This window comes from Brachionichthys hirsutus, chromosome 19, assembly GCF_040956055.1.
Source record: "Brachionichthys hirsutus isolate HB-005 chromosome 19, CSIRO-AGI_Bhir_v1, whole genome shotgun sequence".
In the NCBI taxonomy this organism is placed as follows: domain Eukaryota; kingdom Metazoa; phylum Chordata; class Actinopteri; order Lophiiformes; family Brachionichthyidae; genus Brachionichthys; species Brachionichthys hirsutus.
The window spans coordinates 10,168,525-10,182,729 of NC_090915.1; the positions used below are offsets into that span (position 1 = coordinate 10,168,525).

Consider the following 14,205-nt stretch of genomic DNA (forward strand, 5'->3'; position numbering starts at 1 on the left):
TGACGGCCAGTGAGAGAGGAGAGAAAGAGACCTCTCATTTTAATAGGGAACGTCTGAGTTCAAGTCCCCTCCTCGGCAGTTCTCCGCCCTGCACAAGTGTCCTTGAACACACCAGTAAATCAATCGGCGCCCCAGTAGTGCAGTTTTGCTGGAGCTGATGCTGATCTCTGACCTTTCACCTACTGGTGGCATCGACAAGGCAGCTTCTAAGCAGAACTCATTTTCAAAGCAAAATAATTTGCGCACATTCCTTTGTACTCAAGCCAGACAAAAATATAAGATATAGTATATCAACATATAATCTCAAGGGGAAGTTACATGATGGTAGTAGTAGTCGATGATCAAAAGTCAGGTGCAATGCCAGGTGACAGAGAATAACAGCTTAAATGTAAACCTGATGTGAAACTTAAAGTTAATGTGGACCTATTTTAACTTCTATAAATTAATTACTGGTATGTAATAAATCCGATTATTTTAATCCAAACCATAATTTTTGCCAAAACCAATCAAGACGCAGATCATGCAACTATGAAAACAATTGCCAACTCACAAAAGCCACCTCACATTGTCGCTTCCTAAACATTGAGGATTCAAAATCAATCAAAGTCGTGTAAAAATCTAAAAAAAGTGGCTCGACACATGACACATTTGTAAATGTCCACACATTAAATTATTATATGCGAGATCACGGTGGAAATGGGCGTGTTTGTTTATTTATTTATTTTTAGGCAACTGGTTCTAACCAAAACACAAATCTGTTTAGATGTTTAAATGTTAGCTTCCATATTCACAACAGAGGCATATATTGCATTAATGTCCTTAAATTTGGAAGAAAGAGTGCGCTGACATTAATTGTGTATCTTCACGCTCTGAAATGTTAAACTTTTCTTTCTACATAATATAAAAGGAAAGTGGTTAAACACAAAGGGATGAGCACGACTTTAATCTTTTTCATCATCAGCAAATAGGCGATGGGATGCCAGTGAACTCCTGTTTTATATGGAAGCTGTGTGTTTGTTTACGGCGTGCTACACCTTTAAGAGCTGCCAGCCATAGCCCATCCCAGAAAGGATGGACCCATTAAGCTGATGAACAGAGAGAAGGGGAGAGGGAGAGAGAGGGACAGAGAGATACTTGTATCTCATGCAGTCATAAGGATAACACGGGGGGAAAAGTAAAGGAGGGAATGTATTTTGAAATAAGGGAGTTGGACAAGTAGGAAGGAAACAAAAGGAGGGAGGAAAGCCACTCAGGGGCCATAACAGTGAGGGGGTGAGGGGGGAGGACAGGAAGCAGCAATCTGTCCATCTCCTCTATGATGTTGTAGGCGTCTATGGGTCTGTCAGTCAATCAGGACGACAGCCAGACACACTCGCTTGGAGACTCTCTTGACTTTGCTGTGTATGTGTGTCTACAGATGGCAAACCTCGTGACATCGCTGTGCTGTGTAGTTCTGGCCGCAGTGGTGGTAGCCTATGCTCAGAGACGCAGTCAGCTTGGTGAGTATCAATTTTGTCTTCCTCTTGCTCTTCTTCATCACATAAGGTTCTCATTCGCTGAGGCCTACTCTGTTAGTTTTTGGTTTGGGCTGCACTCAAATAAATCCCTCATCCCCACAACTTCCCTGCTCTTCAGTCCTACTCCCTAATATATGATGTCTTTATTTTTGCTGCACTTCTATATTTGGTGCCATTGATGCTACATTTTACAAATTGTTTCACCCTGTTTATAGTGTCCTGCTCCACTTTAATTGGAGTTTGTTGGACTTTCTTTTATATATAAAGTTTTATCCTGTTTGAGATGCTGCAAATGGGAATAAAAAAACAAACAAACATATTAATTCATTGTGAGCTTTGTTTCATCAGCCCCAGCAGCTTGTTACCTGCTGCGAGGTCAAATGTGCAGCAGGGAAATGCAAACTTACCTGTGAGAGAGAATCAGAATCAGAATCAGAAGGTGATTATTGTCATTGACAGTGAGGGCTCACAGACTAGGATTTTTTTATTGGTGAAGTTGTGCTACATGTAACAGTAATGACAAAATACAAAAAACATACAAGTACAGACACATCACAAAACAGCAGCAGCAGGAGCTGAGCCTGAATTGACTTTCCCTCATGAACAGGAAAAACAAAACAAAACAGTTACAACCATGTTAGCGAGTCATTCCTGCGTGGTCATGCTATTTTGGTGCCATTACCGAAGCTATGTCGAAAAGAAACCAGGTCAATAACATGTTTCATATAATTTGTGCACTGACGATCTGAGTGAGAAAAGAAGATGAAAAGAATCACAACATGTGCTTAGAGTTCACACAAGATGCATGAACATGCATATGACCATGTGTTCAAATAATGTGAGCGTCTGCATGTGTGTGTGTGTGTATGTGCGTGTGAGAGAGAGAGTTGTGTGTTGTGTGTTGTCACTTGACTTTTAATGAAGAATGGCCACAGCATGTTAGCCAATGAGCTCAGTCTGCTCAAGTCAGCTGATCCAAAGAAAGAAGCCTATAAATCCCCAGTGATCCACTGTGTCACGAGGGTCACACATGCACACACACAAACACACACAAGAAAAGCAAAAACAAAGCAGAAACATCTTACTAAATAGATATGTTTAGGTGAAATAAGAAAAAAAAAAAAAAATGAAGAGGTAGAAGAAAACTATGGACGGCAAGCAAAACAGCTCGAATTATTGATGTCTGATGAGAACATTTGAAGGATAATTATTATTTATTTAAATTATTATGATATTATTTTCCCCACAAAATACAATTAAAATGGTAGTGGTGTCCCAGACAGACAGTGTCTTCATGTCTCCGTGTATCCAATCTCCCTGCATAGTTTAAGGTGAGCCTGAATTTGTATAAATGTGTCAAAAATCATAATGAACAAGAACAACAAAATAGCAAGAGCCAAATAAAGCAGCCCAAATCCCACACCTGCACATATTGACATACACAGTTACCATTTACAGACACACACATACACATTTGTCCATCTTGGGAAGAGTCTTGTTTTTCTGACAAATTGCCAGCCATGCACTTTGATTGACAGGATTCCCTGGGGTACACCCACACACAGAACAATGCATATTTAAAACCACAGACCCGACACGAAAGTTCATCCCACGTCTATGTCTGCACTAACTCTGTTCTTAAATGTCCACACTAAGGAAGTCACACACAGTTTTGTGTGTGTGTGTGAGAGAGAGAGAGAGAGAGAGAGAATTGGATGGGAAATCTATTTGAGACTTGACAATTAATGACAGCAGTGAATTGTTGAACAAAGAAATGAAGCACGCAGGTTGAAACATCCATAAGCTAAGAGTCAAACAAATAGATACAGTATATAGATATGAGTCTAACATTTACATCGTGATTTAGTAGGGATGGAGAGTGAAAGAGAGACAGAGAGCTGGGGAGTAACGAGGTGGGATGGAGAGGCAGACCTCATTCATCATGCGGAGAAGAAAAACTGCTGCTTAAAGCAGCTCTAGATGGAACACATTCATGAAGACGTGCCCTTTAGAGTCTTGAATTAAGAAGAAAGCTGTTTACATCATTTTGTGTCATGTAAATGCTGTCTGTAATTTTGTTTTACATTCAAATATGGCTTTAAATGTTTAGAAAATATAATACTTTACAATAATTATAATTATTAAATTAGCAGTTAATTACAGCCTTTTATGTCTGTCTTCATACTAGAAGATTGAATCAAGAGTAATTAAAACAAAACAACAGCAAATATTTGACAAATTGAGTGTCTTACAGGCTTTGCTACGCCCTGTCTGTTTACCAGTTTTTTGCAATAAGCTGGGAAAATGCCAATCTTACAACATAAAATATTTCCTGGATTTGTCTCGGCCCATGCCTCATTCAGGATTCAAGTCTGTACATTAGTTTTGGGCTAAACCATTAAAAAAAAAAGACAATCCAACAAAGAAGCAATACCAATCTGATTTCAGACTGAAGAATTAAACTGACAAAGGTTTTCCATTGTTTCACCAGCAAGATAACTTCCATCCTCATGTAGAGAAATGTTTTTGTTTTGTATTTTCAAATTCTGAGCAAAGTTTATTGAATATGCCATTTTCCATTTAGCTTTTTCAATGTGAATAAAAGCCCCCCCGAGACAAAATGACAGCTCCATAATGAACAATACTTGAAACAACAGAAGAAGAAAAAAAATAAGTGAAAGCTACAAATCCGCTGAGAGAATTGGAAAGCGATTCAGAGGTCATTCCAATTAAGGTTCCTTGAATGTGAATTTAATTTTTGACTGCCAAGGAGGAAAAACAGGAAGCAGTGTTTGGTTAAAAGTGACAGATATTGGGCGAGTGGGAGTGGAAAGAAACGGCAGATTTGTGATAAATAAGGTGAATACAAAACAAATGACAGATGAAGAGAGTGGTAGGAGAAGAGTTATTCAGTTTTTTACTAGTAATTACTACTTAACTCATACACACATAATTCTGGTTATTCACTTAAAAATCAAAGTGTAGCTTTAGCCCCCGAATAAAATACACTTTAATTAAAGTCAGCATAAATTTCCTTGAAGTTTTAGCATTTTCATTACCTGTGACGTATTTACAGGTCTTGACCTTCAGTATGGTGCATAATGTCAAGTTAAACCAGAAATGTTGTGTTGCCATGCTGACTCTGATGTTTGAACATCCCTGCCGTCCTTCGCGATCAATACTATTATTTGTATTCATTAGTATTAGAATGCAATGCCAGCAGAACAAAAGTTCATGGAAAATAAGCCCTCTGGCAGTTGAGTCTCATGCCGAAGAGGTGAGAAGCATGAGAGTTTTGCTAAATTGTACAATGTATCCTTAAGAAAATTACAAAATTAAAGTATTTTCTGCAGGTTTTAGGTGCGTTGAGTACTCATAATTGTCCGTAGTGTATGTGTGTGTGTGAGTGGTTGCTTGTTTCTGTGTGGCCCCGCCATGCGCTAGTCGTCCGAGTTCTACACTGCCTCTCGTCCACAGCAAGCTGAGATAGGCTCCAGCAACACCAGTGGCTGTGGAGATTATCTTCTCATCTATATATATGTGTGTGTACTGTACATGCGTGTGTGTGTATGGGTGACATAGCCCGTTAATATTCAGCCATGCTCTGGATTCTTCCATTCCATGATACAATCACTCATTACTTAAACATGAATCATCTCATTCATTGAGAACTTTGGTATTGATAACGCACATTGGCAGAATGAGGCTTATTTTCCTTCACAATTTGCTCATCATTTTGTCTCTGTCTGCATATTTACTTATTTATTTAGAAAGGATCCCCGTTATTGGTCTTTCCCTGTTTCCCTGCCTCCTTCTTCGTCCACTCTCTTCGCGTTTGTCTCATATTAATCCTGAGATACAGCAGAAAGTTCTAATCAAGGCAATGCTTTGTCAATAAGAGGGTGGCTCGTGCAGTAAATGCAAAGTGCATGTTCCCCAAGCATCCCAACAAGCAGAGTGAAGAGTGGCCACAAAATCAGGAAAATATGGTGCAAATGAAATAGTTTATTCGTGTCCATTATCAGTGGATTTCCATTTCTTTTGTTTTTTTAACAGCAGCATCAGCACTGTGATATCTGCCACCCCCTCAATCCTTGCTCCACGTGGGAGAGAAAGTGTGTGAATATGTGGCGACATCATGCTGCTGACAAAGATAGTGTGTTATTTAGGGGTGTCCATATCCTGATTGAGAGACAAACAAATGTTTATTTCTTCCTCCTTGTATGTCTGCACGCCATTTATCTCTCTCTCTCACTTTTCACTCTGTCCTCTTTCTCCACTTTACCATCTACACCATTTTCACTTGTCAAGTCTCTGTTGCCTTCCTTGCTTCTTGTCTCTCCGTTTGTAAATTACTAATTATCTCCTTCAATCCATCCCGCTCTCCATTTTCTCCTCTCCCATCTCTCAATCCATCACCCAAGTGGTCAATGGCAGATTTATCATGCATGACATCATTCTGCTGCTGACCTTTCACCACTGTCACTTCATTTCTTTTTTGGGGGGGGCACGTGTTCCATCTCAGCTGAGCTGCTTTAGGACACAAATGTCCTATCACGTCACATTTATTTCTTATTGAAATAACTAAAATAGTGCTTAAATTATTATTAGCTTAGTTTGAATAACCTTAATGATGATAATGATATAATACATTTTATTTGATAAAAACAATTAGATGTAATTTAGAGCCAATCTTTTCCTCCTTGTGATGAAAGTACTTAAATATAATATATTTTTGTGACTTGTGTTTCTGGTCACAAATAGAAGTGACAAATCCTATGCAGTGGCAGAGCCAGAACTCGACTCTGTCACTGCTGAGGCATATTTCTTCTTTAATATATCACAAAATTGCACGGCATGGTGGCGTAGTAGTTGGCGTTGTCACCTTCACAGCTAGAAGGTACCGGGTTCGAATCCTATCTGTGCAGTTTGCTTTCTTTGGTTTCCTCCGACCCCCAAAAAGCACGGAATTTAGGGGAATTGATTACTCCAGATTGTCCGTATTATATCAGTGTGTGTGTGTGAATGGTTGTGTGTCTCTGGGTGGCCACGCGACGCGGTGGCAATGCATTCTGGGTGTACCCTGCCTCTCACCCACACCAAGCTGGGATAGGCTCCAGCAAAAGTGGATAAACATGGATGGATGGATGAATTAATTAATATCACAAAACTTCACACTTCTGTCCACGGGAGGCAGAGAGCTGTGCCGCTCAGCGATTCTCCTCCTATGACTGTAGCTCGGTTGAGGCACTGGTTCCTGCATCAATGATAAATTAAAAGCTATACAATTATTAGAAGCTGCCAATGCTGGTCTCTGGGTTGGAGCTGAATCCTGTGCCCACCCGGGCCCACCCAAAGCTCCGCCCCTAATTCAATGGAATCGGTTGTTCATGACATGCAACCAGTCCCTGATGTTTCAACAGAAGGAACAGACAGCCACTGCAAATCAACAAACATGCGCAATAATCGATGCATGTGTAAATAGTGTCAGTTAATATGTCTTGTATGTGGAATCCATGTTTGTGCCAACAGGGAGCCTCGATCGCTCTCATTAACCTGAGTAGCACTTAGTGTAATCAGTGTTCCCTGTTAGGCACAGCGTTGCAAATAAATTCAAGATGGAGTTTTACCGACTGATTGACAGACTGGATTGGCAGATTGATCACAGTCAGATTCATGTCTGGCATGGAGGCAACATACTTACAGTCGCATTCATTCATTTGTCAGAACTGCAAGAGAAAAAGGAATCCATTTATTGTTCTACTTTTTTGCCTAAAAGACATCAAAAGTAAAGAGAACCCACCCCCCCAAAAAAATATGAACAATTGTGATATGCGTAAAAAAAATAATGTTATGTAACTTTTGGAAGAAGTCTCTCCACTGTTTAGTCAACTGATTGGCAGACATTTTACAAAATGTATCAGTATTACATCCGTTTTGGAGGATTTGCTGGCGGCCAGATTAAAGACTGAGTCATTGCTTGGCTGACTGCACGCTCATCTGATTGCAGACACGTTGAGAAGATACGGCAGCTGATACAAAGCAGTTGATTGACACTGATACTGAGGCGATGCCTTCAGTAGGAATAAAGAGTTTATGCAGGGGAAGATTTTGTAATAAACAAAGGGGGGTTGGCACTGGCCATTTAAGAGAGTTATTAGCCGAAACAAACACAGTTTACAAGCACTCATATTAAGGATTGTTTTAATATAGTTATCTATTTTATTTTTGCAGATAGACTATTGAAACACTCTGATTTAAAAGTGTACATATGTTTTATGGCTGTGATTTGATTGATTTTTATGAAAGTTAATTTTTTAGTGGGTGACTACCGTAAGTAATGCACCCTGCAGCTACCAGAGTCATTTAAAAAAAGGGTATTCATGATAATGAATATAATCAGTAGCATCCTCAATAAGTGAGTGGCAGATATATCATATTTAATATAATATTGAAAGGGTTAAGGTCGTTTTCAGGAAAGCTAATATATGATATATTTAGAAGGCAGGGCCTGTTTTTGTTCTATTAATTTGAAATTAAAGTAATGATAATTATTTGACTAATTAATTCATCACAAGAAGCCTTAAAATCGGAATAACATATTGACAAACAAAAAATAAGAGGGAATATAAAATCATTGCTAATCTTTTAAACTATTATTGGACAAGATAACCCAACAGCACGACATACCATGACCTCTGTCCATCTGTCGCAGCCTGAATAGGACTCACCGTTAGATTACTCATCAACCCCTCAAAGGCCAACCAGGTGCAGAATCTAGATCTGACAAACGTGCCCTCAAACGCTAATCCTATCTTGTTATATGACAACCCAATAAACAACAAAATAAAAATGCACAATAACGGGTTTCTTTCTGCTTTTCTTTTCTCACATCTCTCCGATCTTACACTTCCCTTTACCATTTTTTAAAAAGTTTTACTACCTAAGGGTGAATGTGGCAGTTTCTATTATTTTTGTGTGTGTCCCTTTTCTCGCTTTTTGCCTCCACATTCCTCTTCTCAGATAAAAATGGAGGCAGAACCACTCTTGAGTGGCCAATCACCATGGCTGGTAGAACTCATTAGATGAACCAAAATAACTGTGCTAATGCCTCTGTGCGTGTTTTCTAATGTGAGTCATTAATGGAAGTGTGTTCTAATGAGGCTTACAGCAGGTCACAGCCAGCCAGTGTTTAATGACAAATAAGTAGTGAGCAGGTCAGACAGCATTTAGCATTTTGGAATTCAAACACTAAATTCTGCTACTAAGACCTTTTTAATTAAATTGAATTGCAAACACACACACACACACACACACGCACACACACACACACACACATGCACATACATCATGATTCCGTAGGGATGTCACACATCCTAATACCTAGACAGCCACCGTTCAGTTAGACAACTCATGAGTTTGAAACATTTATCACAACAGCATAGCACCCAACAATTTAGAATTTGCATCTAGGTTCCAACGTCATTACTCCACAATTAAGGATCTCCCTAACTGGGGAGTAGAGGTGGATGCTGAAAGCTTTGAAACGTTGCAAGCTGTTAAAGTGTGTCTGATGATTGAGGAGAATGAGGTTCGTTGTGTGAATGTTGTGTGCACAAAGTATTGTTGAAGTTGTCTTTGGAACGTATCCCGTAGACTTCACGTCATTTTAGGTTGACTACTAATGTCAATGCAAAATGCACTGTAAAACATTTCGATATACCGGGCATCTCTTGTGAAATTAACACAGTTTGGTTAAGTTCTGGCCCCCAAAAAAAAGCTGTTTGGCTAGATTTAGGAAAATATCAGAATTAAGAATGTTACATATTTAAGTAATTTCCATCTGCATTCAGCCCAACTTTTGTTATGTTCATGGTCTTGTCACAGAACTGATGACAAGAGATCATTGCCGGTTCATAATAAGCTGCTTACACAAATGAGCTGTGTGGTTGTTTTACTGGTCAAGATGGCTGCAAATCCTAAAATGTTAACTCCATGAAATTCCATCAAGACTTAATTGTTTTTTTTTTTTTTTTTACTTTTTGTTAAACATTTTGCTTGCATACAATTATTCATTTATTTTTGTATTTGATTTTTTTGGGGGGAGGCAGTAAACACACATGCAGGTGTTTGTACGCCTTCTGTGTCGTGTGAAATCAAGGTGTAATTTGTCAGAGAAATACATTGAATGCAAGTGTTGGTGTAAGTCGTTTGTGTGTTAGTGACCTTTTCCACGTGGCTGTCATAATGCCCTGATTAACTTTCCGTTGCCCCGCTGTGCAGCTAATGAGCATGTGTGTACGTGTGCCTGATTGCTTGCGTCAGTGTTTTAGCATAATAATCGCACAGGGAAATAAAGCAGAGGTAAATATTTAGGAAGATTATGAATTTTTATGAAGTTATCAACCTGCCTTTGGAGGAAGTTGTTGGAAGTACTTACAACACACTGTGTCTGGCTCTAACTTCAAGTCATTTTCAATTACTGTAAAGCACAAATGGAAACTTCAGCACTTTAGCATCCATTACTGCACATCACAGCACATGAATGGCTTCCTTGATATTTATACATAGCAGTTTATTTATATTTAATTTATCATGCTGCTCTTCTGTCGTAGCAATGCCATTAATTTTAAAGGCAAAGCACGAAAGGTATGTGTTCTTGAACACTCCTGAAAAGAATTTAAAACTCCCCGTGATTTGAACTGAGGTGAGCGTTATGTCATGCCGCTTTAATTGTGCTGTAATAGAGGTTGCGATCTGTTCACATCAGCGCAAATTTAGTTTTTCAGTCGTGTGGACATCTGTGTCCTTGGACACTAGTTCTCTGCTTAAAAAATAAATAAATTTGACCACCAAATGTTTAACTCTTGAGAGACGTTGCAAAGGTAGAGTCAATACTGCATACCAAGCAGCCATCTACAGTTTAAAGAAAACCAATTTAACAGATTAATTTTATTTAGTCAGAAAAAAAAGGTCTTTCATTTGTAAATGAACAGAATATCCCCATAATGAAGCTGAGTGACCATTTGCAAGATATATTCTCTGTTTCTGCAACCATTTTGTTAATTCCAACCCATTAAATCTCAATTTGTGTTTTCTTGTGCCATTAAAATCACTGAGGCCCCAGTAGTTCCCCCCCAATTTCTCCTGAAAGACTGTTCAGTAAGTGAATGTTGCCAGGAAACCAATGCAATTCCACTCAGTATGAGCAGAGTCTTCAGCTAATGTTGATTCGCAATAAAACTTTGTTCCGCAATATTGGAACTGAGTCACCCGAGACTTAAAAGGGGTCTCAGACCCCTAAATGATGCAACACTTCTAAATACACACATTTAGTTTGATCTATGGTTAACAGAAATGTCTCATTGTGATGCGTTGTGAGGAGAAAGTAGGAGCGTGACAGTGGGGAAAGAGTGCCATTTATCACATTGAACTTTAGTTTAATTCAATTCAGCTCAGCTTTATTGTCATTCCTCTTAACTTGAGTCACTTTGCTTAACTCAAGTAAACAGAGAAACAAGAAATGTGCAATGATGCAAGTGAGTGTGGAATTTTGAAAACAAAGCAATAAATGCCAAGACAAGAAGACTGGCAAAGGAAGCCTGACATCAACGTCAGCGTGAAAGCAACCGGGGCCCGGGCTTTAATAATGAGAGTGATGCCACAGCCAGGATGCAGCTGTTAGGGTGATGGAAATAAATGTTGCATTTAATCCATGCAACACTTGTCAAAAAATAAGTCAAAAATAAATTGGTTTTGCAAAGTGATGAGCTGCTTCTGTGTATTCTGATGGGAATATTTAAAATGGAACAGATTACTGTGTGGGTGTGACTGCTTCAGGAAACTCATTTAATAAATTAAAAAAGTAACATCAACTCCCTTCTTGTCCTTAAAGAGTTTAATATCCTCCAACCAAAGTTGATCTTTTCTGCTTCAGATGCAAAAAAAAAGATGGATCATCAATCGGACAATACAAGAACGACACGCATGCCTTTAGATTACCAAGAGGGGAATATATCTTTGGTTGCACTGAAAGGCACAAGTATTTTTCTTCTTTAATCTGTTCTTGTTCAGACTGAAATATAAAGTCCATGCTGTCTTTTTTCTGCTGGTGTCTGTCACTTTGCAAACTTTGTGAGAAGAGAACATATCAGTGCACAGCGGATATCTGTGTGCCAAAGATAGAATGACGCTGTGTGTGTTTCTGGGGGGGGGGGGGCTACATTATTTCTGACACAGCTGTGTATCCTTGTAGGGATGAGCAACAAGAGTAATGCACATGAAAACTGGGTGCATAGTACATTTTGTCTTTTAAGAGCATTTGTTCATGTGTATTTATTGTACAACACTGTGCAAGGACAGTCCGGTCTCGCTTTGTGCTGCAGTGTGATGCGCTGGAATGGATGTATGTTGAAAAGTCATTACTGTTGCTCTGCAAACCTTCATATTGTATTGTTTAGGGACAATGGCCTCACTGCAGTTTTTTCAAATTCAAATCCCGATGCGTGCTTATCCATCATGCCGACAAAACACTGGCTACTGCTCAGTTATCCAAAGTCCACAGATGCTCAAAGCATTGTGACAATGAGAAACTCTCCCTTCATGTGGGAAGAAAATATGAAATGGCCCTATATACATGCATGCTCGTTCTGTTTTTCAGAATGAGTTACTGTATTAGATCTCTGTGGCACTGACTATAATCCACTGGGGAGCCATTTGAGTCACTGCATTAGGGGTATTTGGAATGCAGAGCAGCTCTTTTGATGCATCACTTTGTGCAAGTCTGTGTTCATGAATTTAATGACTAGTCGCTCTTTTTTTTGTGACTCCAAAATATGTCACATGTGTAATGTGCTGTGTCACGATGAAAAGGAAAGCGAAAAAATAATGCAAGCTCACAATTCACCACTTGAAAGGCAGAGTGAGATTTGGAACACAGTTCTATGCAATTTGTATTCTTATAGTGATTGTGACCGTCACCTTATGTACGTTATGTACGTTGTCACTGTGGAGCACGAATGCAGACAAGGTAAAAAAAGAGAGAAAAAAAAAGATTTGGAACACGGAAGAGTTTTCAGCGACACTTTCCGCCTCAAGATTTTGGAAGCAGTCTAATGATGTGCCCTAATGGTTTGGGAGATTGTTCCATTATTAATAGGTAACGTGCTGGCTTTGTACAGTAGCCACACGCCCTAAAGCAAGACACAGAAGCCCAGCATGCTCTGTCATTGTCAGACTCGCAGCTGAGGTGCTGTATAATCCACCAGGACTAACAGACTATTACGCAGCGTGATGCCTTGAAATAATCATGGGTGACCAGCTGTGGGATTATGATGAGGTATTTCATTCATGCAGCAGAGACCGGGTAATATTGTCTGCAGGTGAAATGCCAGGAATTTGTCACCAAAAACAAAGTGTGTGGAGGTTAGTGCAGCGACGGGGGGGACGGCACCTGCTGACTGTAGATCACTGAGCAGTTACTATGATACGGAACAGAGAGAAATCCTGATGAGACTGCTAAAAAAGGATTAACGCAAAATAGTAGAAAACAAGGGGAAGTACAAACACTTTCTGCCGCCATCTCTAATTCTGACTTACTTTTCAAGAGCAGAACAAAACCTGTAAAAACGCTGTAATTCCTCTAAAAAAACTACTGTACTATAGTTTATTTTTTTTATCTCACTCATATCCACTATTTCAGGCATCTTAAAGTAGGAGCTGAAAACAGTCTTCACTGTAGTTCTCTAAGTATTACTGTGGATTTATCGTTGTGGTTCGGAAGTATCTTGTGGACATTTTCTTTTTTTCCTTTTTTATGGACTTTTTCTAATAACAAAAATGTGCAAGTATTCCCCAAAATATTTGATCAGTGCCTGGTTACTTATTTATATTGGCGGAGTACATAATATTACAACTCCACGAGTGTTCAACAAATATAAAATTGTAGGTATCGTCAAATAGAAAAAAAATACCCCACAAGTTTCTTTCTTTGAATTAAAACAAACAACATTTTATTGTGGCCAGCATAATGGCACGGTGAGTAGCAGCAAGAAGGTTACAGGTTCAAATCCAACTTGGGGCCTTTCGATGTGGCACTGGGATAAACTGAAAGCTCGTCCAGGGTGTGCCCCGCCACTCACCTGTAGACTGCTTCGGATAAAGCGGGTAAAAAAGCAAGCAAACACATTTTATTGTAACTCTCAATAAAAAGCAATATGTAGACAAATATAGCAGAAAGCCACTTAAACCAAAGCCAGAACTGTGTCCTCCTGTTCTTGCTGTCGCCGTGATTCCTGCACCGGTAGCCTGTGTCTGGCATGCAACTATAGTCGAGTAACATGTCAAATCGATAACACACCATATTTATCACAGCAGCCTAAATGCACAGCTGGAGTAGAGGCAGTACTCTGGCTGAAGTTCTCCGTACCTTCCCTTCTGCTCACACACATAAATAAAACACATTGTTCCGTCACTCATACTTTCTCTTTAATCCTGTAAAGGTGTGTGTGTGTTTATATCAATCTCACACCACATACTGTATCTCAGACGCTGATATTGTTGCTATTATACATCACTTTACTGAAGTTAAATCTAATATGAGGCCAATAAGAGAAACCAAAGGCATAAAACTTAGTTGTGCTCAAACATGTGCAATCCGTGTAAAGACTAACGGAGTAACCGATGCCTT

At 39.3% G+C, this 14,205-nt stretch overlaps 1 protein-coding gene across 1 annotated transcript in view; it reads left to right on the plus strand.

Annotated features, from left to right (window-relative positions):
• The first annotated feature begins 1,417 nt into the window (after nucleotides 1-1,417).
• cntfr (ciliary neurotrophic factor receptor) overlaps nucleotides 1,418-14,205 on the plus strand; it is a 93,973-nt gene continuing 81,185 nt past the window's right edge. Inside the window, exon 1 of the mRNA XM_068753243.1 lies at nucleotides 1,418-1,499. Within this exon, the coding sequence (XP_068609344.1) occupies nucleotides 1,418-1,499 (82 nt within the window). The remainder of the gene's footprint in view (nucleotides 1,500-14,205) is intronic.